This window comes from Anopheles coluzzii, chromosome 3, assembly GCF_943734685.1.
Source record: "Anopheles coluzzii chromosome 3, AcolN3, whole genome shotgun sequence".
In the NCBI taxonomy this organism is placed as follows: domain Eukaryota; kingdom Metazoa; phylum Arthropoda; class Insecta; order Diptera; family Culicidae; genus Anopheles; species Anopheles coluzzii.
The window spans coordinates 29,388,835-29,416,769 of record NC_064671.1 but is presented as its reverse complement, the minus strand read 5'-3'; the positions used below and the strand labels follow the sequence as shown (position 1 = coordinate 29,416,769).

The window sequence follows — 27,935 nt, the reverse complement described above, 5'->3', positions numbered from 1 at the left end:
CGCAACAACGCTATCAATTTGAGGGCGAAATGACATCTTCTGATCGAGTAGCACCCCCAGATCACGGATACATGTCGTGCGAGCCAAAGCCGTGTTGAGCATAGTGTATGTAAACGTGATGGGGTGACGGGCTCTGCTGAATGATATACACTGGCATTTATCAGCACACACTTGGAGGGCGTTTCTGCTGCACCAGCTATCCCCATTCTCAAGGATCGTTTGAAGGCGTACACAGTCACTGTCGTTTCTAACTGGAGCGAATATTTTTACATCGTCGGCGTACATTAGGTGTTGGCCTGGCGGTAAAACGAAAGATAGATCATTTATATAGATGAGGAAGAGTAGCGGTCCCAAATTACTCCCTTGAGGCACACCGGAGGAGCTGGTGAAGGAGTGAGAACGATGAGATCCTATGCTTATGTAGTACGAACGACCAGTTAAATAAGAACGCAGCCAGGTGATGTGCCAGTCGAGGAAACCGAGTTTTTTTAGCTTCGAGAGTAGAATATCATGAGAGATACTATCGAACGCAGCCCTGAAGTCGATATATACTGCATCAACTTGAGTACCACGATTCATGTTGTCGAAGCAGTAACTAACAAATTCAGCAAGATTTGTGGTGGAAGATCTCCTTAGGAGAAATCCGTGCTGACTAGGGCTCATATAGTTTTGAGCTGCTGTGAGTAGCGGATTGTATAGAATGAGCTCAAACACCTTTGCACAAGCGCATAGGGAAACAATGTCACGATAATTACTAGCATGAAGTCGACTGCCTTTTTTATGGATAGGAATCATTCGCGCGTGTTTCCAGGACTCAGGATACGTGCCACGCATAAGGGAATCATTAAATATTTTGGCAAGAATGGGTGCGAGTGATTGACGGCAGTGCGGGAATATTGTCAGATGTATGCGGGAATATTGTCAGGTCCAGATGATGTAGATGGTTTTATATCGTTGAGTGTGCGCGCAACTAATGCTTCGTCAATTGTGGGTATAATAAAATCGATAGCATCCGATGGAGTATTGCGAGTGGCCTCTGCTAGTGTGTTAGGGTTGTGAACAGGAAGGGTGAATGCATCAACGAAACAATTGGCGAAAGTGTTGCAAATATCGGATTTATCGATACTAGTTTGGCCATTGTAGCTCATTGACGGAGGGATACTACTTATATTGCGCCGTTTGTTCCAGAAGCTCCAGAACCGTGTCGGCTTAGAAAACAGCTGCCTTTCAGTACGGCGAATGAAGGAGCGGTAGAGCACACGATTATGTCGACGATAATTGTTCAGTGCATCGAAAAAAATTCTCCTATGCAGCGATGATCTCGTTCTACTGTAATCCGCGTAGGCTTTTGATTTTATTTTTTTCAACCGTCTTAAAGATGCATTAGACCAATCGGGGCCAGACTTTCGTTGAGCAACAGGAACGCAGGAATTAATCGCTGAGCGCATAAAAACGCTAAAGCAATCGGTGGCTTCGTCGATAGTGGAAAAGTTGGAGCAGTCAAAATTGCGGTCAAACGACACAATAAGGGCATTCATACGTTCCACATTCGTTTTGAAGAAATTTCTATAGACTGTACTGCGAGTGTGACTGTTGGTGGTGTGGGATAGTTGTACGGGATAATAAATCATTATATCCAATGAAGGATGATGAAAGTCCTCACTGAGAAGTGGAATACTACAGTGTGTTACGTATGGGAGGAAGTTCTCTAGAGCCGAAGTACCATTCACAGAGTGCAGAGGTGTGATTGAGTCGCACAAAATATTGGTTGCGGCAAGGTTTGCGAAGACCAGATCCAATTGACGCCCAGATTGATTTGCAATACCACTCAACTGAAATAATCCGGTACTATGCAACCCATCAACGAAATCGGTATTAGCCACGGAATTGCATAAAGGTGCATAATGCATGACAGAATAACATGAAGAGCAATCGGTGGCTTCTGATGTATTAGTCAGCTCCCATCTGATATCAGGTTTATTGAAACTAAGGTTTATTGAAAGTTTAGTTCGGGTTTCTGTGCCGTGCATAGTTTTTCTGGGCATAAAATCAATTCAAAAGACCATTTCATGAACAGATAAGGCTATAATAGTTTGAAACAAGCAATGTGCTGAATGCTGAATGTCGAAAAAAGCCATAAACAATGTTTTACAAATCCTAGAAACAAACCATTTCAAATCACATTATTCTATTCGATTTATAACAAATTTATTCAGCAGCTTGTTCAGTGTTCCATACATTATTCATGTTTTGTCGAGTGTTTGAGATTCTTGCTTGAAAGACAAATAGTCGTTGTTTTTGACCCGTTTATATGCTGTACTATTTTTATTTTTATTTGCTTCCTTTTCGTAGCCAGGTTGGGTGTTAGAAAATATGTTCCCGGTGGTTTATTTTTTCGGTTTCACCTTCAACCGAAGCTGCATTATTCAAATAACCACAATTGTTACCACTTTTTTACTTCGTCATCCAAACAAGGAGAGAAAAGGATGTGCACTCGGTTAGTAATAGTGGATGGATTGAAGGAAATTGAAAATTAAAATTTATTCCACAGCTGAACCTTTGTTACACCGCTTTCGGTGCAATTGTGTAACTGCTTTTGCTTACACAAAACAGTCTATCTGTATCAGTATAATTATGGTCTTTTTCTGATATTTGGGTTTTATAGCATGAGAATTCCTAAAGTAAACGTTGTAAAGGCAATTGGTTTTCACGAATTTTATTTTTAATACATTAAATTCAAGACTATTAAATAAAAAACTTTAATGGCTTTTCGAATTACTTCATTATTTAAGATTGTAAAACGTTCAGGAAGTGTTAACAAACTGTAAAATGTAAAATCAAATGTTCTAGTAGGATTATTAATGTCCAACATGCATCAGACATAACCCACCATGATCCGGCAATTACAGCAACTGGAACTCAATTTACCCTGTATGATGGAGCTGTGTGGAGCGTTGAAGGTTCTTTCTTTCCTTTCCATGTGGTTTTGCTGTCACAAACTGACCTAATCGTTCTGCAGTAGCAGTGAATTTGCATATACTTTGCGTACAGTGCTGGTTCTGATGTTGAAAGATGAATATATAATGGAGGAAAATCTGTGTATGAGTGCGTGTGTTTGTCCGGATGCTGGAAGTTACCTTTATGTCAGCAAAATAGATACATTCATGTTAAAGCTCACTTGTCCAACACAACGATTGCGTTAACTTTGTAAGAAAAAAATAATTTTTGTTTAAGTTTCACCCAAGTTTACCCAAACTTTACCTCCACCGGCAACAGGTGCAGAATGGCCTGGAACCGTCATGCAATTTACTTCAGTAGGAATGCAAATAGTGCACTCTGTAATTGCATTCCCCAACTGTGTCATCCACAAAGTTGTCCACAAAGCAATCAGTGCAACGGGTACGAAAGCAGATTCCTTCCCTGCTGCATAGCTGCTTATTGACCACAAATCCTCAACAATAACGAGCACCTGCCACTAGCTGATTCTTCTTCTACTGGATCGACTTGGTGCAATCGGTTTGAGGAACACATTTTCAATGTTTTGGAAGGATAGACTCAATCGAAATCGACATTGAAGTTGTTTGATTGGGCAGAGGACCAGAGGAATGGATGGTTCAGACGAAGAGAAGGAAGGAGTGTAGTGAACGAGACACACTCACACCCGAATGGCATCGGACAGCTGCCAGGAAACGCAAACAAAGCTTACCAAGCCCAGCTGGCCATGATGCATTGCGGTAAGAACGATTCGAAGCAAATAGTTTCTTTCCAGCCGGTGTTTGTGCGAGTTTGTCTGAGTGTGTGTGCTAAAAAGATAGTGGAATTGTTTGGAAGCGTAGAATGAAGCAAAAAAAAACTCCGCAATCGAAACAGGTCAGTAGGAAATGAAGATTGGTGTGAATGAATTTCTCGGCTTGCGTCCATCGGTGGCCGTTCTTTAGCGAAAAAGCAATCTGTGCGCTGCCTTTGGAAGATCCTTTTTCATAGCATTATTTTTCTTGCCCACTTATTCGCTTGGGAATTTGTGATTTACAAGGCACAATGGAATTGACCAAAAGAAGCCAACACTGTGCCAAGGAAGTGGATATTGAACGTTGGTATCGGCAGGTAGAAATACTAGAGCTTTTGATAATATGGTACCGTTTTCCCCGGTCTTCTGGGAGTTGATAGGCTAAAACGACAGTTCGTTGAGCTCAAAACCGAAAGATCAAAAACCGTTTCTCGTACCCAATGCACTTCGTTAGTCTAACCGTGCTTGCAACTTTCGTTTATTTCAAGGAGAAGTCAAATTGTGCAGTAGAGAACTAGTTGACCCCCAAATTGGAGCACGCGTTGCGATTGGAATGTATTTAGTCAGGAGAAAATCGATCTACTCAAAATAAAAGAACGTCTACTGGGTTAATGTTCTTTTACTAATGAAACACATTAAGCAATCCCGGAAGTAAAATTAAGCTATGTTTTTTTATGTTTTGACACTGGCTGTAGACGTTGTGCCCTAGACGGAACCTTGAAGATTCTTCCTACCATAAATGACGCTAATCATGAGACACACAGACACACTCATACAAATAACCATTTGATCCATCGTTGTTTTCGTTCCATGCTCTAAGCTATTGGAGAAAGATGAATGGCCACAGATTATTGTGTAGCGCAGTTCTGATGACAGCGGCATGCTTCACAATGTCGGCCAATTCATGCTCGGTTCGAAGCAACACGAGCGAGAAAAGGAATTTCACAACGAAAATATTCGTTTATAGAAAAAGATCAGAAAAATCCTTATTTCAAAGTTAAACCTAGAGAAAAGCAAGAGAGATTTAAGGTCGTTGGATTTGTTATTTAATAGAGACGACATTGGGTGCAAAGTGGAAATGTTTTAGGGAGGGTGCTCAAGCAACATGTAGACTTCGCACTCTTTTTTAAGTGTCATATTCTTTAAAATGCTAAATGGTTGGTATGTTATTTTGTTGACCAGCTGAACAAGGTATTGCATGGCAAGAAAATGAAAAAAAGGACATCTGGCGTAGGCTGCTTCGTGGTTGATGTGTCAGGAGTGAAATTATTTTGGACAGTTGGCGGAATAAATTGGCCGTTCTCGCATTCTGTTGCCGGATTGTGCCGTGAGCTGGTAGAGCTGGAGCGGATTGCTTTTGTGCGTCACGATTCTTTTTTTTATAGTATTATTTTTGATACGAATGCCTTTCAAGCTGATGTGTTGTTTATGAGACTGACAAGCAGCTCTTAAAGGGGATATTTATCGTTGATCATTTGCCGTTAGGGATTCTGGAGGCTAGTTGCTCTATTGTACCACGGAAATATACCACCACTGCAATACATTAATCTCCATTTAAGCACCAAAAGGGAGTTTAAGGTTGCACTACATTTGGACACCATCCAGCATTATCGTTAATTGCGCGTGTGATGCATAATTTGAATTTGGCTTGTTCTACTGACAACGTACACTGCGGGCGATAATGTTTGGATGATTTCGATCCATGTGAAACAGTGTCGAACAACTCTGCTTAACAATTGCTGAAACTATTGGGAAATTGAGCTTTACATAGTTAAACAGATTCGTTGTTTGTTTTTGCATAGTTATTCCATACCTATTTTTCCATCCTTTTTAACTAAATCAAATCAAATTAAATCGACGTTTTGAGAAAATCAAGTGTCGTGTACATTAAAGAGATTTTACTATTTTGTTTCATTCTGCTATCCCTGCCTGAGCGATGCTTTTTGTGTGCAAGAAAAGAACTTTTTGATACTCTTGGAACGTTGAGTGTTAGATGTAATTACAAAACTGCATTTCAATGCACTGTTTGATCCATTTCCGAACGTGATCTATCATCAGGTATATGATGAAGTGCAAGTGATGAATTTTAATTTGCAAGAACTTTAACGTTGAAGTATGCTAGTTCGAATCGAAAATATTGAATTGTTTCATTTAATGTTATGCAAGATTGGTTTATTCAGCTCACCTTGCATGGAACACATCAAATATGTCACCATATTTCCCTCGCTAGTTGAAAAAATGCATCAAAAATCTTACATCATTGTGGTCTTAGCTTCAAGTTGATGCTGATTGGGGTTACCACTACTAGGTCAATATCATTTGGTGTATTTTGCTCCTAGCGAACAGCACATGGAGCAGTCCAGACGTTGCCTTCCGGGGTTCGTCGAAAGAGTAAAAGAACGTGTTGTGCATTAAAATCAAAGTTCGTTTATGATGGTCGAGCTTACTGCACTTGTGGTTTCGATTCTTGAAGCTTAATGGACAAGATTGATGTAGTTTACAGTTCATTTTGGTTTCAACTAAACCTCATTATCCTGACACCTCAAGCAGAGTAAAATTTTCATTCAAACTTTCTTAATTGCAATTGGAAAAAATTACCTTCACTTTGAAACTTTCCATGTCAACCAGGAAGGTGCTCCCATAGTTCCGCAATACAGACCAACTTTACCGGCAACAAAATTGACCAGCAATTCAAAGAAAACCCCAAAATGATGCTCTCACATGGAAGCTCACACGAGAGGAATAATATTACCAGCCAGATCGGATTCTGTAGGCTCGTATACCGAAGGCAAAAATGGACTGTCTGTTCGATGAACTCAAGCGAGCTTAGGCTGGACATGTGCATACTGGTAAGACTGGTCGAAGAATTCCATTCCAGCCCAGCATCATGAGTGACTTTTGTTTTTTCAGCAAAATTATACACATCGCTGTGTACATGCTGTGAATATCGAATGCGTTTGTGCTGTGTTCGTGTGGTCGTGGTCAAACAGGAAGCCGGACTGATGAAATCTTATTCATAAGGCAGGTGGAATGAACGAGGTGGCTACAAAATGAAATCAGGGCCGGAAGATGAGCCAAGCTCATAGTTTGAAGGAGTGGAATGTCGGTTCCCTACACGAGATGCAAGGACAGCCAGTGATTAGCACCCGGTTTTTCTGGAAACTAGTTATTCTTTGATTAAGAATCGTTTTGATTTTTCATTTGAATTAAAGTTATCCATTTTGAAGGATAAACTTTAGACGATAAAAGTACTTCAAGGGTGATGATGATTTTAATTTGTCATTTGCCGAAAAGCTCCACCGTTCTGATTTGCTTTGAATGCTCTTCTTAGAATTCATGAGATAGCAAGGAATGGAACAAAACGTGAGTGCTCATTAAAGCTGATCTGAGTTAGAGCATTTATATGAATGTTTTGGAAGGTATTAAAGTCACAGTTTGCTCAACCTGACTTATAGTTATCAGCATTTTCATTAACATATTTCGAAGACAGTGATTCTAACCAGACTGGAATGCAGCTCAAATTTTACTGCCAGTAATCAGTAGTCGCATAATGTTTGCTTCTCTATCGCCAGGACGGGATCTTGTTGGTGAATAATTCACGTTCCCAAAATAATTCATACCCTCGAGAGGTGGCGGCACATTTCATCTACCTAAATACATCACATATGATTTGTTGAGGTGCTTCAACCGACCGACACGTTCTGCTGGGACCACATCTAGATAGACTCTATCGCTCACCTATGATTCAGTGATTTTTCGAAAAACTTCCTGCCAAGTGCCCAGGCTGGTCGGGATGGTTGATGGCGATGCTCTGTGTGAAGGGTAAATTATGCAGTGCATGTGTGTGGGGGAATAAGCTCATTTAAGCTGATTTGTAGCCGAATCGCTTTCCTACCGCTTGGATCGATGGGCAATTACTACGCACTGTTGCATACACCAGGAGAAAAAACAGGAAATATGTGGGAGCTGAAATCTATACAATAAAAAGAAGATGAGAAAAAGTAGAATTGTTTCATAACCCCGCTCAACGCTTCCCCGTAACTGTTTTTTGTTTGAGTTTAGTAGGCTACAGTGTTAAAATTTAAGCTTTCAATATCTTGAATGACAAATGGCGACAAATTTGTTGTTTGATATCATTGCATATTTTAGGAACCACATGCCTATTGGTTTATGAGCACAAATAAATATTTATAACATGTACATCAATGATAATTATTTCTCAATGAACAGGTCTTTAAGTAAAGAATTCCTCCTTCTGTCAAAAATACTGATAAATCCATGATAAATATCACAATCTCGTGCTGCTGGGAAGTCTATCAATGAATGACCTCCAGCAATTTAGAAACACATAAACATTATTAATTGACCGACGGAAGCAAGCCATTCAATAAATCCTCTATTTCTAAACCACTCTGTACTGCTTCTATGTGGTAGCCAGCGTTAAAGAAGTGGACATTAGTTTGGCAGACAACTGCCTGCCAGTTGGTTGCAATATATGTCATTATCGAACACCCAAACTATTAGAAACTAATTCTGGTACAATGGCTCGAAAGCGTCGTTGGAGCTATGACAAATGAAAAAGTATGTAGCTACACACGCTTAATTTTTAGGTCACTAAGAAGTGCAAGCTGTCAGTTGTTTTTAAATGATTTTCGGAGACGTTTTATTGCAAATACTATTGCGTTTAGAATTTCGGGGCATGTTTTTTTCTCTTGTTTTTTATAACTATCAAAATAGGTTATGGTTTTCCGTTTTGCAGAACAAACAAGGAAATACTGGGAAGGAAGAAAATAAGGTGAACCATATTTTCCACAAGAAACCAGAAAGCCAACAACATGGTTTTGAATCTTTCCATGGGTCTGTCTACTGCATGGGTCTGTCTACTGTATGGGTCTGTTTACTCAAAGCTTAGAAGTCATGCACACAGCGGATTGTCAAGGTGAACTGCTTCCACAGAATTCCGATTTCCCTTCAGGCGAAGAGAGCAGTGGTGTTGTGTTTGCTTTTTTTTTAATCCGCTCGTATATTGGGTTGATTTTTCTTTTGTCAATTCCATCGAAAACATTGTGGCAACAAACAAGAAACATACACACACTCTGATCGATTCACTTGAACAGCCATTAAGCTGATCCATATTGTTAGGAGTTGCAAGGGTATAACCGTGTAGTGTTAGCTAGTGAACGACATTAACCATTTTTGAACCCATTCAAACGTTCGAATTTTTTTGCTGAACGCTAACAGCCGCAACAATCGATGGGACTTTGACGCGACGGTAAACACGCTTTAAGACATCGACACTCTATCTGTGCGGAGAGCAGTGACGAACGTTCTGTGAAGAGATTTATCATTAAACGGCCTACGGCTGGCAAAGATCATTGATCTAAGTGCTGCACCGCTAGATTTATGATCCCAGCGAGCACATTTGCTCATACTGTAGCCTTTGGCTCGTATTGTGGTGGAAATCATCATCGTTGGCTAATAGTGGGTCGGTTTATTCTGTATCCGTAAACTGCGTGCTCGAGAGGCACTCGTGTGGGGATTGAGAAGATATTTACTTGAGACGCAATGGTTTGGCTTTAAGCCTAACAAGGAATTGTGTGTTGATTGTGACGAGTTACTTGCTCAACAATCAGCAGCAATAAACTACATCATTTCCATCAAACGACACCAAAAGCTGATCATAAAATAAGAAATATAGACTCATTGTTGTCCTATCTGCTATCACCTTTATATTAGGTTACATTAGAGCTTCATTCATGAGGAAAATTGACAAACAGGTGAATGGTGTATGTGCTTGAGGGGACATCCTTTTAAAATGACACAACGCAACTCAAACAAATTTCACGATCATATTCCGTTGATATGGTGTGCCGTACTGATAGTCAATATTGATACACTTCAAACCGCTTTATACGACCATGTTGCTGTTGAAACCGTAGCTTTTGTACCGTAGCAGTCATCCTCCGTGAGAAATAAAAAGAAAAACCGGGTCTTTGATGTATTTGGTGAATGTTGTGCCACCGGGAGCTTTGACTAGGGCATAAAAGCTCCGAAACTTCAATTTAATGTTATATATATTTAAAATAAAAAAAAAAACTTTCATGGTATTTTAAGAGTGTCTTTTTCTTTTGGAATGAGTTTAAAAAGAACAGAATCTTCAAACCTACCTAAGCCACAGGGCCAAAAGACAACTATAAAAGCAAACAAAGTTAAATGCTACTTACTATAGGGCACCTAGGGCACTGTTTGTGTGTGAATCTATATGCAAGTGAGCAAAACTTGTGCTTGCTCCATCCCAGTGAATGTTTGCAGTGACGACGCATGGAAGCCAAAATCGATGAGCCGACTGAGCAACCGGAACTGGAGCATATGCAATCAGATAGCGTCAGGGTCGTTTTCCGTGTCTTCGGGTGCAGTTTGCGGTTTGCGAAGCCATTTGTAGCTGTAACCTGGTGCTTCAAGATGGCAGGAAATAGAACAGGAAAAGAAAAGTTCAGGCAGACTTTTTAGCAGAACATTTCATCCTGCTTCCCTGTCACTCCTCAAACTGAAAGGATCGGAAAAGAGTTTAGAATCGGAATAGAAAGCACGAACCTTCAATCGATTTTCTGAAAGAAGGTTCAGCTCAGGTTTGCATGTGGTTTCAGATTGTTAATGTATAGCAAATAGACAAACACATACACATTTCTTACCAATTGTAAAAGAGATAGTGTAATTTCCGAAAGGTTGTGATATTTCTTGAAAAGAATTCCAAAGGTTTGTCAAAATTTTTTGCGTTTCAACGAAATACACAAAAGAGTTTTCATTTTTTTATATAAAGCAAATGTATTGGTTATACACTGAAAGCAAATATGTTTGTCAAAGCCCTCTATTTTGGTTGTCTTTTGCATATTCGTCTCTTAATCCTGTTCTTCTTTCACGAGACGAATTTCCCTCCCAGTGTTTGCTCGTTAATGGCTGATTGGTAATCCGGTGAGCGAGTAGAAGGCGAATGGAATCTTTTCTTAAGCCGTGCCGTTGGGCCGTCGCTTGTTTGCATTCGGTGTTTGCATTGCGGCTGAGGCAGAGTAAAGGATTTGCAATTTCATCTTTCATTAAGCACTCCTAGCACCAAGATAGGATCTGTCCAGGCAAAAGCGTGGTCTCTAACGCCTTAGCACAGTCATATGTTAAGCTTAATAAAATGTTTGCTTTACGGGCGGTCGGTTGGTGCTTTTGTTCACTACCAAACGAGCATGTGATTGTTGCATTCCGGTTTATAGCATATTCTTCCATATTCTTTTCACAGTTTATGACCGTTTGTTTCGTGGCGAGGAAACAAAAAGCACTTGATAATTCGCATGCAAATGAGAGGGCTTGATCATGCATCATTGAATCATTTCATAAGGTGGTTTGTTTATGTACAAAATTTGCTTGGCATAGTTTGAATGCTGTACACACATGATGGGAGGATAATGTACACGCACATGTACATGACTTGATGATATTTACAGTTATTCTGTTGATAAGAATGATTATTGGCATTGTTACAATTGAATGTAAAATGTATTGTTTTATTCAGTTTTTTTGTACTTTCTAAACGAATGATATGCCTCCTTATCCAAGTAAACGGATTATTTTTTACTGACTCAGCAACATGAGCTTTCCCGTCTGCTTTTCTATTTTCTTGACTCCAACTGTTAGCGAAAGCAACCAAATGGCCTTCAGCCGGATTGTTCTCGTTTCATTGCGTATAGTTTATGATGCGGTTATGACGACCATAATAATTGCAACATCAGCTGAATCGTAAAAAAGTCACAATTTACTATCGAACCAATCCGATCTTTGGTATGGTTACGATCAGACAAATGTATGGCTACGTATTGTACAAGCAAGTCAAAGTTATGGGTAGAAACGCCATAAAGAACTGGTCCAGTGCTATCGAAGCGAAGGTAATTATGCGGGACTTTCAAGCGTCAGCAAATCATGCAGAAGTTACATTTGCCAAAAAGCTTTGCATCAGCTGCTTTACTCAGCGGAGGAGTGATTCGCATTTGTGAGTGAGTTGTAACAAAAGACGAAAACCCTGTGAGGCTGATGTCTTTTACCGAATGTCACTGTGCGTTGAATTACGTCTAGTAAAAGGTAAAATTTATTAAAGAAGTCCTGGATTGGGAAATTGTAAATGAAGTACTCATCAAATTAAACAAGCTACATTACATCAAATAAAAGCATAATGCTCACTGGAGTTTAGCGAAAAATCATTCGTACGAGGCATTATCAGCTAGAGCGTAACGTTCAGCAACTAAACCCATCTTCAGTTCGTTCCAGCCGGTTGGAAGGTCAGCTTAATTTGCATCGATCTGAATTGCTTAACAGGTACACGTGTGCACAATTGCTGCTGCCCTGCCATCGGAGCATGATAATTTTGATTCTCCTGAACTGTTTTTTTTTTTGCAGCTACAAACACCCACAATGCAGGGGCCAGTGAGCACTTCTCGGAAGGTATGATTTGATTGGCTGGTAGCGGTCTGTTTTTTTAGCATCATATTTTACACAACACCTTCAGACAAGAGTCAAAGCTTGAAGTATATGGATATGGCTGCTAAATCTACCTTTAGTAGTGCGGTCTTGTGGAATGTAAGAGGTGGTTGGAAGCGAGTGAGAGGTATTGAGTTGATAAGGAAAACAACAAAAAAACAAAATATCCCATCGCTCACAGCATGGCAGGGTTCTTTCCGCAAAGGGATTTCATGCAGAGTGGACGAGAAAATGCTTTTAAACAGTCCGACCCCCCAGGGTAGGTGATAGCCAGGTGTGTGTTAAAAATCAGATTATTCAGTTACAGAAATGTGCCAATTTTGTGTTCTGTTTATTGTGAGGCCAGTCACCTGTAGCTTACAACCCTGCTACGCGTTGGGCATGGGGTTGTGCAAATGAGATGACTCTATGACTTTAGCAGCATGGAAGAGTGGGAGAATTTAACAAACGGATGTATCCATTAAGGTCAGGTTTAATTCTGATTGATTATGGGACAAGTGTGTTCCCAGAAAAGTTGTAGCTCAATCATTATGAACATCTTGATTAAAAGGACTTGCATTTCATTTTCGCAACGCACATCCACTGCATGTTTCACTAGGGGCTTTATGAACTCATCTCATACATGCTGACGTTAATTGCTAATGTTATGATGTTAATTGGACAGAAATAGTACCATTTTGTAGTCATTGATCCCAAGCATGTGAAGCAAGATATATGAAACATATAAGTGGTCACATCAATGAATGATGAAATTAGGCGATAACGAATCATTATATTTTATTATTTTATGTTTTTAAGTTTTGAGCAACATTCATTTACAGCAGAATAAAGAGCGAAAACAAAACTGTTTGGGTGAAACGAATAAATATAACATCATTATTAAAAAAAAAAAACATGTGTTGTTTTTCTGGCATTGATAACGAATTTGTGGTTTATATAGTATCAACATTATGCTAAGAAAATTAATAACCATATAATGTTTCTCGTAATTTGTGGAAGGTTTAGCCTATATGCATTCTTGCGATAACATGATATTGTTAATCAGTTTACTTACGCAAAGGCTTATAGTTATTCTCAGTACACCATCTTGTAGCACTCTGCCTGACAACCGTGACAATACGCTCATCAATTAAAGTACCACGACCCATTCGAAAGATTAATTTTAACATCGTCTACAACTCAATAATTCAAGCTTGCTGCGATAGTGCCGGTGAGTAAACTGCGTGAAGATCGTATCATGTGTATGTTAGTCATTCTCATTGTATTTCTTGATGACTAAACTCGCCTTAACCTGTACCGGTCTATCATCAGTTGAGGCTTAGCGCACAATCTCGAGGCATTTCAAAGGGATGATGTTGACGCGATATTACCAAATTTAATTAGCTACACTGAAGTCAAAGCCGTTCTCAGAGTTGCGAACGTATCGTTGCTTTCACGGTTCGTGGTCTGCATAATATGGCCGGAAACGCCGATGGCCTAGGCGCATACTATCAAACTGGATGAGTCTACCAGTGCGGGAATCGTGTGGTAAAGCAGTCTTTTGTTGGTTTCGAAGGTGGTTTGGAAAATCTGATCAAAAGTTTGTCTTGTGTAAGGTAAATACAGTTGATGGGTTACAATATTATATTGTTTTCTTGGCGTTTCAAATCTATTGGAGAATATGATATGTATATACAAACATTTAGTGTATCTTGCAAAATAATCAACATATTTTAACAAAACTATATTATCCTAAAACCCACAATAATCAATGAAGATGTCAGTACATTAGGCATCCACGTGCTGGTGTGACTTTGCCATTCGATGATTGTATTTCCACACAACTCCACGCCATTTAGTCGTGGAATCCACAATGGTTGTGCGCACCTCTTTGCTACGTTCCATTTAAATTAGCAATTGGAAAATTGTTAGCCGTCACAGTTTCAATCGGATTTGACCATCATGGTCGTGTCGAAATGAAATTCAACGAAAATGAACTCCAGCTATAGGGGAATGTCAGTAGGTGGCAGCTTCATCCCAAGGCATTCTCTGTACATTCAATCGATTTCGAGCGTAAATTTCTGGCTCTCAGTAAACTTTTCGGAAGTGTGGATACAGATGTTTGTGTTCCTGCGGCATAGAAATTGGCCGTTACCCACTAATGAGTTTCCGCTGTGAATGTAAAATTCAATGACCACGGGTCACGCACAAGTAAAAACACGCGTGTGTGTGGAGATGTCGTTTATGTATGCAACGGAGGTATAGCGAGTGAGATTGAAATTCAACGGAAAACTTCTGTTCTGACTCTGGCACTGAGTGAAATGAGGTTCTTTTTGGACAGCCGCGATTGCCATCGATTGCGGTGATGAAACATGAAAAATAGAATATTATCCATCAGAGGGCTACTTTGGGGGATATTAGGGAAAACTGAACGGTAAGGTTAGTACGCTAGTTTGTACACTGCAAAACACTCACCTAGAATCGGGCTAGATGTCGGGTTGTTCAACCTTTTTCACTTCTGTTTCGCGTTCCTGCTGTGCATGATGCATGATATTCTATTTCCTGCTCGAACGTTGAACGAATGCTGTCAGCGGTGTGACAGTTTTCAAGGGTGGGTTATCTGCTGCATGCTGCGTGTGGTATCAGCTAGTTGCACCATCAGCACCATGTGTGTCTCCGGGGCGTGAGTGCACTGCCATGCTGCCGTCGGACATGCCGATGCAATAAATCATTCAAATGTGGCGCATCGACATACCCTGGAGGAGGCATCCGGTGACAGTCGAATAACGTTTCGAATAAGCGCAAGGGTTGTAAAGTCTGTTTTGAAAGGCGTTGCTTTTGTTTTTTGCGAAAACTTGTGATTATCCGCGAGTGGATTGGTTGTGTTGAGCGTGTGTTACGGAATTTAATGTTTGCGCGTTTTAAGCAGTGATTGACAGGGGAAAGGTACTTTATTATTTTACGAATTGCATTTGCCTGAGTGTTTTATTTTATTAAAGTGAAATATGATGGTTGCATGGAAATTCGATATAAACATTTAAGAAGTTTGTGCAAATTATGTGTTTATTAAGAAAAATTCCAATAACATAGAAAATACACTCTTGATTTAATGAGGTACAAGCTCAATAAAATGGTTTGATCATTACAAAATATCAATCGAAATGGTTAGTGAACTACCTTAATATAAAAAATGTTTTTGAAAAAAACAGTCTGACTATTGTTTTAAGCATAATGTTGTGAATATTTGTGAGTGTTGGTGGCAAAATTCGTTCCAGAAATCCAAATTTCCTTCCTGCTCAGCCACATTCATCATACTGATACCGTTTCGCTTTCGCTAATGAGTGCTGCATAAGCTTCGCCAATAATCGAAACAACCCGCGTGGCAGTGAGCGGCAGAAGGTGCGTAATTATTCTAAATACGTTTCCGGTTTCTAGCCCACAGCATTGCAAAGGTCAGAAGGTCAGCTAGTAAATCATTTCAACGATTCGTCAATGTCAATCAACGTTCGCTCGGTTGTTTCGCAAGCGCACTGGTACCGCTAACATTCGCCATCAGCCGTTTGCAAAATTAGGCGGGTAATATTTTGCTAAGCGTTTGCCAGTATGCGTCACGTTTGCGTCACGAATGACCGCACGGAGCCGGAAAGAACGTCCGAAGCAGTATAAGCTCGCGTTCGCATCAAAGCGGTCGGTCATTAGCAGAGCTCAGTCACACCAAAAAGGGATGATGATGGTGGGCGCTATCGATAGGCGCTTTTGAACGTAGCGGACGGTACACTTGACGAGCCGAGAGTAAAGAACGGTCACCCTACTTTACAGGGCGACTGTGCGTACGAAGCGAAATGCCGAAACGGAAACCATTACTTTCATTTGAATAATTTTGAATTCATCATTCATTGGAATGCAAAATTTGTTTTAAAATTGAAGTGGTTAATTTTTTGGGTACCGTCCGGTGCCCGAGCAAAGACTTTTCTGGAGGCTGGAGGGACCATTTTAAAAACAGCAAAAAACACTTACACTTTAATGGTGTATTCGTGCTTTTGTCTGTTTGGACCGAGTTGAAGACGTTTTAATTGGTGAGGAAAGCTCTTCGGGAAAGGTCAGTTTGTAGAAATGATGCAAATCAGAGAAATTTCCCCAAATTGGGGATAGTTTTTGCGTGACTTACGTAAACGGAGGCAATTTGCTAGATCTTTTTTATTAAAAAATCCTCGTACGAATTTGTTGAAGTTGTAATGATTTTGCATCGAAAAACGGATTAAGAAGCAACCAGAATGTGAACGTTACTTAAGGCTCCAAACATCAGCCAGCAATGTAAAATCCTACTCAACAAAAAATGGATAATATGTACACTGTCCAGGCACAGTATAATCTTTACATGAAGACAATTTCCCATACGAGTTGAACAGTGACAGAAAAAACAAACCACATCACGCACAAACAAACAAGCCTCGGGTTGATTGTGTTCCAATTTAATGACCCTGGACTGTGGAGGATGGATCCGAGGCAAATGAAAATGACAGTAAGCGATAAGAACTAGATAAGATTTTTTCCGTTCCGCTCTCTTCGTTATCGTGCATGTTACGAGGTGGAGGATGTGTGCGTGTATGTCTCCCAATCTGCCCTCACTCTGATTGGAAGGGATGTTTTCGGAATAAAAGGAAACGTCTGAATCGGCATGTGTTTTTTTTTTTTGAGGATTTTTATCATTCCCCAAGGTGACATCAAGTACCTTAACGATATTTGGATGCAAAGACGATGATTTTAAGATTGTGTGCTGTATGCTTTTGACCTGAAACACATGAGTAGAAGAAGAACGTTTGGTTTATGTGCTCTATTGAGCTCAAAAAATATAAAAGGTAATGTTGCTGCACTTTGTCGCTTCATACCTGCTTTTGAAGAGCCTATTGTAGTACTGCATTTAATCGAAGCTAGCAAAGTTCGCCCATAAACGCTTATCTCTGTCGCGAAAGCTTGCGATTTCACCGACATTGAAAGTTAACGCGTATCTACACCATTAACCTGACAAAATTGTGCCGTGTAACAACGGTTTACTTACACCATTTTTCCGCACTTACTCTTACCCTTTCACATACGTTACAATTGCGCTAGTAGATGGTTAAATGGTTCGCATTGTTCGATTGTAACGGTTATCATTTGCAAACCTTTCATAGCAGCATCATATATCAAAAGGTGTACTTTCAATAAATAAAAGGCAACCGCTTCATTTATGTTTACAGCCTTCGGGATCAACCCGTACGCAAAGGAAACATGTTGGTGCTCGTGTGAGCGGGAGTCCTGAAAAAAAAAAACAATCGTTGGTGGAGGCTGAGAGAGGAACGCACAAAACGATCTGCAACACATGCGTTATGTTTATTTGGTTTTGCAACACAATTACATTGCGGCCAAAGGTAATGTGGGGAAGGATGTTGTGCGTTAAAAACTGTAATTAATTTTTAAATCAATGATTTCTGATTGACACTGATAATCTATTTAATGTCATGATCGATCAGAAAATATTTAATCGAAACTAAGATTATCGAAATGCGATTAACGGCCTTTTGCACTTACGAATAAACTCCAATTAGATATGGAATGCAGAGACACATACTGACATTGATTCAATTGAATGAAACAACATTTGGAACTATTAATTCCATTTGTGGTTAAAAGAACAAAATCACAAAATGCCAAAGATACTGATTACAATTTGCACAAACATAGTTGTGTTTGATCAAAACGATATGAATCTCCCCTCCAATTAATGATAAGGATTTGATTCCATTTGCTCACATTCATTGAAATGGTGTAAAATATTATATATCCAAATGAAAACAAATCCCACGGTTTGATCATCAATTGTAATATAAGCTTGCTTATTGTGCATACAAATGAATTTATGCATTAACTCCGGGCATTTTGGCATTGTTCCTTGGCACAATCCATATCCATTCCCTTATTTACAAAAGAACACTATAGACAGAACAATATATAAACCAAAGCTTCTATTTGTATAAACATTCAAGCCCATCCAAAAGCTTCAGGCTCTTTTGAGCACAAATTGGGCTCTTTTGGGTTTGTGATGGGATGCAGTGCGCTTTCATCCTCGATGCTCGATACCTCCTACCTTCCTGATTGTTTCACTCGCTCGTTCTTCCAGGAAGAGCCCTGCCGTGGCAGAAAACATATAATATCAATTTAAAATCGAATCAATTGGGTTGGAAATGAGCCAGGCAATGTGCGATTAGGTCTCTCATTATTCTGAACGGCTTTTTCACAGTTCACAGTTAGGTGTGTTTATTTTAAGAATATTTTTTCCCTTATACGCGATTCTCGTGTTTTCGTTCACACGCACAAACGTCAATTCGTGTTAAAGCTTAATGAAACAGTGATCTTATTTTAGGATAGGATTTGCTGGGATATAATACGTTTGCAGTAAATTGGATTGCGATTATATTGAATGTGGGGATGTTTTGGATCATATTTTGAGAGATATGTTAACATATTTACAAGAACTCAACGTTTACAGGTCTTTTTGTGATGTATTTTCGACGTTTTTCTCAATTTTTAAGTTTGGTTATTTCTCTTTTCAACCGACATCGAAATCAATAACATAAGTGAACAATCCACCCAGCTGGTTATTCACATGGCATGTGTTCCAGATTCCCCTTTTGTGCATCGATTTGTCAATCAGGATCATTGCGCCAAGCCACCCCTACAGGCAGCATGTAAATGGGGACAAAAATATTCCCTTTTGTACACAATTGCTTGGTGAAATATCTCGTCATTTTATGCAAAATGAAGTATACAAGCTATTAGATTTTCAAATAAGATTAAACTTAAACAAACAAACCACAAACTTGCATCCCGATGCAACACAGACCAGTGTGCGTAATTAGTCCGCCGACAATGTTGATTTATGCTTTACTGCTGCGATAAGCTCACCTCTCACCTTTCCGCCTCCGAGGTGTCGCTTTACATTGACTTTTTTCTGTTTGTTCTTATGAATAGAGGACAGAATGGGGTAATAGAACTGAGCACCGAACGACCGCAGCATGAAAGCAGTTGCTGGAAGGAAGATTGATATCAACAATAAATTATTGCTCTCTCACTCATTGCTAATACATCCCGAGACCAAAGCACCGGGACACAGGCCAGCACAACGAATGAAAGTAAATGAAATGTCTGCTTTAATTCGGGTTCACCCTCAGAACTTTTACGTCGCCGGAAGGTTAGCTCACTCGCTCTGGCTGAAGGTTGAAGAAGAGGACGTTAGAGTGTTGTTGTCGCATTTTTGCTTGAGGATTTGAGGATAGTAATTAATGCTGAAAAGGTTGATCTACTGTGTGCTGCCAGTTGTGTGTAGCGTTCGTGGGCAATGTGCTGTTCTGTTTGGCTCGAGAAATGAATCTAGAAGATGAAACAATATCAATAACAAATTGTAGTAGAGAGCACAAGATTAGGTGCATTCTTAAGATCTTCAGTGAGAGTGAATTCAGCAACGCATCAGAAAGAGCAGCAAGCACGCTTATGAAACTTAGCAAACGGCAAAGTTTGTATGTAAAGCGCAGGAAATGACATCGTTTTTGTAACCTTCATCAAAAAATCAATAAAAGCTAAAGTGTCTCATTTATCAAAGACTTTTTCTGGAATTCCAAGTTCTTGCAATCGACAGATTCCAATTGTAATTTGTGTCTTTTTGCTTTCTCGGGTCGTAACGTCATCACTTGAAAGTCCCAGTCCTTACGCTACACCCGCCCATAACATAGTTAGAGTGGACCTTCTTGGAAGTGTATAGTACTTCGGTGGGCCTGAGTGATGGTGGTATCATTCCGGGTCCACACCAAACCACCGGAAGCGAGCGAGAATAAAATTTACGACAAGGACGAAAGTAATCTGTTCCACGGTGCTCAATCAACCGTGGGCTTGATTCTTTGATTTCCCTTTGGTACGATGTTACTGCGTAAGAAATGGAAAGGTATGCCTTTTACAAATTGCGAAAGGTAAAGAACATCCATAACAAAACGGTACATTTCAATTATGGTGGTGGTGCACTTTCTGCCAAGCGTTACAACGTGTAACGCTATATTGTTGCGTTTGCTGAGTTTGAATCAAGCCTTTCCGATCTTCAAACACAGAACGAGCTTGCCAACAAACTAAATCCACATGTTTTGTCGTTCTATCCAACAGACTTTCAACCCTGAGGGAGCGAAACAGCTTGTTGATTTTGTTGCTTGGGAAGTTATCTGCTTATTTGATAAATTCTTGTTTCTTGTGTCCGTAGTCATTTACAATTGTTGAAATGGTGACATCGTTGATCTACATCGTATCGTTAGTGACATCGTTGGTTGGTCTGTGAGCAATCCTACAGTCCCGATCATGTATTGGCATGGGACCATGCACCCTTTTTGTCAGTTCCAGCAATTGTAGTTGTGTCCTGTTCCTCGTCCATTGCGTTCAGTTTTTCGAAAACAAAATAAAGACCAGCAAAATTCATATTAGATCTGCGCCTACCGTGACCCAAGACCAAGAACAATCAACCCTTATGTTGTTGTAACTTCTCTTATATTTAGTTTTGCTTTCATTCGTCGAACCTTGTTGTCTTACTAGTGTGTCAATTTTAGGTTTGTTTTGGCTGGATTGTGCAATTTGTGTTTATTTTGTCACAGTCTTTGCATGTTTACTTTCTTCTTATTTTCATAAGAGAAATCATTTTCAAATATTCTCTTCTCAACACCTACTGGCACGCTTCACCAATATGCAGTTTGCATATTAATTGATACAAATCAATAGATTCTCTCGTGATTCAGATTCTACATACATGAATACATTATTGCACACCGTGTATTGCGAATAAACACGATTACGTCGCATAGTTCACTCCTTGCACAATTTTAATTCAATGAGACGATTCAATTATCGTTTCCGGAATACATTTCCACCCCAGACGAAAGGTAGGAATGGTGCTAATGAAATTAATGGCCAAGGATGTATATATCAACTATTTTTTGTTTTGGCTATCTCACACATTCGGTCTATTGATGCTGTTTTTTGTGACAAACAACAAGAAAAATAATATAATGCAAAGCAGAAATCGTGCGCAATTAAAAATGTAGCTTTACAAAAAAGAAACATATTAAAAAGTGCATTTAAAAAAACCTTATTCACTACAGTGGATATTCCACGAACCAATTGGAAATGGATGCATAGCAAACGAATAAAAACGTCATGCAGGATTGACGCTGCACGGTAAGAGTAAACGATGTCCATCGCACGAAGCAAAAGTTGGAAACGAGAGTTAAAAATGTTCAATATTGACGTGATTTTAATACCATTTTTCTCCCGTTACAGACACACGTTCTTGTTATGTTCACAGAAGGGCGACATAAACTTTTGACCTCGTTGCATCGTATCAATTTTGCAGGGCAAAGATCGATACGGTCATGTTCGTTCCTCTTGTTTTACACTCAGTAAAGAGTCAAATGCATAGGTCAAATATTTGTGTGAATAAGGTGAAATGTGCTTTTACGGGGCTTTTGTCGAATGCGAAGCAATCATCCATACGATTAATTTGAGTGGTTGCACTTTCAAGGGTGGCATGATTTATCAGTGTATTCCCTGGGTGGCGAGAGTGGATTGTGTTCGCTTCACATGGTGTCCATAAATCATCAATTGAATTGTGACAATGATGATTTTTTGTTGATTTTTTCTATTCATGAAAACATGGAATTGATAATTGATAATCGCGGCTTAGAGCTTTCCTGCTTTTATAGTGTATCGTGTGTAACGCACAATTTAAACGCGAAATGAGTTTTTCGTTTGTACTTCCTTTATTGTATAGCTGTTTGAGATACGCAGCATGACAACTTGTGTACTCGCTGTTCTAGTTGATATCATTAATCTACATCGATTGAGCCATTTTAACTGAGAAATTCAGAAAGAAATAAGGTTTTGGTGAACAAACAATAGTTTTGGTGGCAATCCAGTTTAAGTCCGCATTATCATCATAAGTATTATTAAGGCACGATTTATTCTTAGATTTGTTTGGAAAAGAAACTCATTGGCTTCAAGCAACTTTCCAACAAGCCTTCCGAAAGGGTGTCGTGCATGTTGGACGCTGTGGCAACATGAACCTGCGCCTTATTACGTCTCAGTCATCAAAGAAAATTCTTTGATTTGAAAGTTCATAATATAAAGCAATCATTTACAAGCTTAAGGCTCATTTTTCAATGTCACTCAGCTCCCTCAAGAGTCGAAGTGAGAAAATGTTATAAATCAGCTTCAACTAGGTAATAATAGAAAAATGATGTTGTGCTTATTAATTTACGCTTTCACATTCTCAACATAACACTAAAAACTTGTTTCATGTAGAGGAAAATGATCCCCCTCTTCCAGCAAATGAAACGATTAAGATATTTGTTAAAAGTTCCAACTGCGATTAAAACCTTCCACAATCCACCATCACCCTGCCCCACAGTGCAGTGCAATTAGCTTATCCGGATTTTGTTTGTGTGGCCGTTTGGCTCGCACGAAGGTACGAAGCAACGAACACAATAGTAGAACGCAACATAGAGACACAGGAAGGGAACGTTTTGATGGCCTCAAAAACTTCTTTCACTAAGTCCTTTCCCTGGCTCGGATAACTAAATGTTAACATTTTGTGAGCTTTAGCTAGCTGGACTAAAATATTCGGTGGTTCTTGTTGTTTGTCGTAGCGTGAACAAATGGTCATATTGGTGGCAGTAGAAGCACAGGTTTGTGCCATGTTCTTTGGAGCTTCTTTTGAATAGGATTTTACAGTGACACAATTCAAAAATAAATCCCATACTCTCCTAAGCATACAACAACTGCAAAAGAAAAACGAATGAGTGAGTGTATGCGTTTTAAAGCAGTCCAATGTAAACGATACTGGGAAGCTTTTTGTTCAGTTGCAAATAACAACAGCCTTCATCATAGTAGTAAAGTTCTGTTTGTTTTTCTAGGAAATGAGAATTAACAAATTACTGATTTAAATCCTATTCGTTCCAGTAGTCAATAAAAATATTTCTGCTTAAAAAAATAACCTTACCACACAAAATCAGGTGTTGAGTCAAACACACATAATGGCTATTCATCAACGCTTTAAAAGGCTACACTAACCACACCACAAGCTGCAAGGATGACACTTTTCCACCAAACTTGTTGCTATTGTAGACACGCGACTGCAGTGGAACGTGTCGCGAGAATTGCATTATCACACAAATTCCAATTTCCATCGAAATAAAAGTGAACAAGCTACATTGTTCTCCTGCTCGCTACACGGTCGTAATAAAAGCAAATGAATTGGAAAGAATGCTTTCCGCTAAAGTATAGCGGATGGAAGCCACATTCATTGCACACCATCACCATCGAGTGCTGGTGCAGCCGTGCATACATGAGTGTGTTTCTGCTTCCGTTTTACTATATCCCGCCTAGAAGCTTACCTGAGAAAATGCATCGCAAACGTAATGATTTATTTCTTACCGAAAAGTGTTACCGAGCGTCGTCGTTGGGTAGAAAATGTGATCCTGGAGCGGTTTCAATGCCGAGCAAGTGGTGCGTGTTTCCGGACTTTTCTCCATCCTTTCGTTGGAGAGCAGAATGGGTAGATGGTTTCGATCGATTGTGCATTTCTTGTGCTACCGAGAGGTCTTAAGGAAGAAACTTATGTATTGAAGGTTGCAGGTACGGTAGCGTCGATTCTTATTCTCTTTTACACACATGCACACGCAGACACTCACAGTCGTGCCAGAAGTAAAGCATTGGAACGGAAATGAAAAATTGCTACCATCAGCTGAGCAAAGTGGTGAGCACGCCGTCTGCCTGTTAAAATAATGCATGCCTTGTTCGAAAAGGGTCGGTTGGGCACACAATGCATCGGAGAGGGGTTTTCGCTTTCTGTAAATAGCGTCACCAAGCGATAAATCGATGGCTCCGACAATGTGTTGGTGCAGCTTAAGAGGCAATTTGTTTTAATTTGGAGAGCGAAGTGGAAAACTCTCCGCATGATTTGCTGCGATTTCTTGGGCAGTATTACAAATCAGTTTGCGAAGACGAGCCTGTATTCGCGGCAAGATGAAGTTGCTTGATAAATTTTACTGCTACAGCTCTCGCATGAGCTCTTTAGTATATGCATTAGTAATTTTCTCAATTTTAAACTTTTAATTAAAACTCTTTGGCGTTCATTGTAATCTTTTAATCTGAACTCTTTAAAACAAATGACTTTTAAATGTTTTTTTGTTAAGTTACTGTAAACTCATGTTAGTTGACATCATTTCACACTCTCAATTTAATGGGCTACATGGTATAACTCGATTGGCCGAATGTATTGGAAAGATATAACGTGTTTATGGATAAAAGTAACGAGCATCCAATTCAACCCTCAAACATCAAGTGATCTATTCCCACAAGATATCGTAACGGGATGCTCACTTGATTGTGTTGACTTCCAAAACATCGAAACATTCGCTTTGCTTGCATCCTTCCCGATGATGATATACTATCGATGAAGTATGGCAACATGGCATCAAAGTGTCAAAAAACGATACACCTTTGGGCAGCAACATCCTCTTGTGTGAATCACCTTTCCCCATAATCGGACAAGTTTATGTAAAGGTTCATCTGGGACCGAGTATTACCGAAATTTGTTGATCTCGAATAAATCAAGCGAATGCGACACTGTTGGACCCACTTGTTTCCTGGGGCTTTTTGGGTCGTTATGGCTTGTGTAAACCGGAATATTCGATGAGCACCAAACGTGATCCAGGATGGTGAGATCGCTTAGAACGTGTGCGTGTTGCGAGCAATCAACTTGGTTTCAAAGTTTGCTGGATGATGAGAGTCTCAGTTTGATGGAAGTGGAGAACTATTCGACCGGAAGTTTGTTGTACCTAGTTTCAGCTTAATTTTGGCGTACCATGTTTTTGATGCGTTAAGACGGAAAGCGTTTGGAGGGAAGTTCTTTTTGGTTATGTCAGACGGATAACAAAGGCACTGGTATAACAAGGATTCGTCTAGGTATGAGAAACTGGGAACGGAACGCTGGGGAAATTGCAGACGGAACGGCGGAGCTTTCTCGTGTCATTGTTGAGGCATTCTGTGGAACATTCTATCAATGGCAAAGTATGCGTTGGAGGCCCAAGTTATGCGATTGGTTTGCGATTTCGATCCTGACGATAAAGAAATGGCAGTGGGTGTGACGTTGTTTGTAAGCACGCGTTGTTCGAGGCTTTGTGATTTAACATCAATCGGTCGGTGTTGAAGAACATATTCGAATGGGGTAGTGATACTGTAAAAAGTGTTCCTGGTTTTGGGATGTTTTATCCTGGTTACGATGCTACGAAAAAAATGATTTGTTTATTCCGCGCTGTGCTTAGTTCTCGTAAAAGCTTTTGCAAAACGTATAACAATTATCAACTTGATTTGTACAGCTCTTCCCAAGTGAAGATTATGCAAACCAAATCTACATACCACACACACCACTCACCACTTTTGTCAAATTTTGTGATATGAATGCTTGTGGAGACACTGTATTCCTTCGATCATATGCAGTTTTGTCATCATCATACATACCAACACCGTTAGCCAATAACGAAGAGGCTATTTTTCTACCAGGAAGTCTTCGATCTGGGCCCACTTTGAAAATTAAACTCACAAGATAAGTCATGTGTGAGGATCCTCTGTGGTCCGCATAGTATGTTATCGATGGGTTATCGACGAGCGAACGGGGGAACTTTGGCTTCAGGCAGTTCTCCACGCCCAACACATATGAAATGATGAGTTGGCAAATGTAGGCTGTCTGCAAATGGCAAGAAGGAAGGAAGGAATAACGATAAGCTTAAAGGCCAATCCGCCTACCAGTTCTGTCGAACTACCGTTTGGTAAATAGGGTGAGAGTTACAGGCAAGTTTGTTGGCAAAATATGTGTCCTAATTGGATTATAAACTATGTTCAACTTGATCGCTTGAGCTGGAAGTTTATGTTTGACTTGGAACTGCATGATCACTCTTTATCACAAGGAGCACACATGTTACTGCAAGCGTAACTGGAAACTATTTAAGCGTGGTCAACCGCAAAACTACTGTTAGGCTTCATTTTTTTGGCAAAGAAAAAACGCTACACGATGCAAAGTATTTGCCAGAGTTTAAAAAGCTTCCGGACGCATCCTTTGCCATCTATTTCTGTATCAAAACAAGGCATTTTCAATAGTTCAGTTTTGTTTGCAAGAATGTTAAAACCAAAAACCTTCGAGTTTCGTTTAATTTGTGTTCCGTGTTCTTTGCTATGTTCTGTAAACAAGACAGTAAGCTCAATAACAAAAGAGCCGTTTTGACGCAAAACGAATAATGCGCAAAGGAAAACACAGTTATAATGCTTCACAGAAAATGTTTAACACAGCACAGGTAAGCTCTTTGCGCAAGTACTGTTTACTGATGGATTGTATTTGGTGTTTGAATTGATAATTAAATTAAATGTTGTTTGCATGGTGTGTTTGCAGATTGATGCCATCTGTTGATTGCTGCGATGAGTATTTACACTGCAAGATGTAAATAAGCGATTAAGGATTTCAAAGTATTGAGCTGAATTATTGATTTCACCACGTTTTCTGGTTCTCCTTGTTGCTGCGTGTTGGCACTCGTCGCAGTGCTTATATTTGTATCTCTTTCGGTGATATATCATTTCCGAAAGAGATGAATTTTTGTCACCCTCAGAGTAAATCCCCCCCCCCCCCCCCACAAAAACCCATGCAAGTAACCTTTTTCATTCTAGCCGAGCTGTCAAGATGTACTCAGAAACAGTGTCTGACTACGAAAGGAAATGAGTTTATGAGTTCTATTTTTGCACACCGAATGTCCTGACCATTTTCGGCTTCTGGGAAATGTCTATTCCAAGTCTGTGTGCACAAGTCAAGACCTAAGTCTGCGGTACAAAGTGTCTATTCTCTACCACGAAAGGTAAAAGCGTCGGTGTGAGACCAACTCAACGCAAAAAAGGCTCAACAAAAAAGAGGGTAGTTTCTAGAGAGGCAACAGCACACCATTCATACCATTCATCGGAAGGATTAAGAGTCCCGAGGGCGGACTGTGATGCCAACCGCAGTCACCATCAGCTGCTGCGATGATTGTCGATGTTAATTGTTTTGTTTAATAAATTTGGAAAGTTTGGTTCATTTTATGACTGTTGCTGGTAAGGCACGTGGTTGTGCAGGTGAGTGGAGACCAGTTTATTTTTGCATACAGATATATGCTCTCAACAGCTCGTAGCACCGAAGCACATGTGTGTTCGGATGGGGAATATTCAATTTCCACCACCATGGTAATGAGTGTCTTTCCTGTATGCGGTCGTTAGATGGGAGCGTGAGAAAGATGAAGAATGAAAGGGATAGATTGAGAGTGTAGTAGAACGAGAGGAACGTGTTTCTAATTATTATTTCATACCTTACCAATTGTTCATGTCGTGACAAGAGAGAGTATGTTGTTACTTTGCTTTTGGAAAGATTTTATGCAAATTTGAAGCATACTGTCAAATGAGATGTGAACTAATAATAAAGCCGTTTGTAAGCTATTTTTCTAGCACAAAGGCAAATGGTTCACATAGTTTGAGAATTATGTTGAGCTTAATATTTAACACT

The 27,935-nt window shown here is 39.7% G+C and overlaps 2 protein-coding genes across 3 annotated transcripts in view; one reads left to right on the top strand and one right to left on the bottom strand.

The window, feature by feature from the left end:
• The window catches only part of LOC120957536 (zwei Ig domain protein zig-8-like), a 316,504-nt gene that overhangs the window by 238,872 nt on the left and 49,697 nt on the right, over window positions 1-27,935 (top strand). The window lies entirely within an intron of this gene.
• On the bottom strand, window positions 822-1,931 carry LOC125907553 (uncharacterized). The gene has a single exon (XM_049610623.1). It carries the CDS (start codon window positions 1,908-1,910, stop codon window positions 900-902), a length of 1,011 nt encoding a protein of 336 aa, XP_049466580.1. The 5' UTR covers window positions 1,911-1,931; the 3' UTR covers window positions 822-899.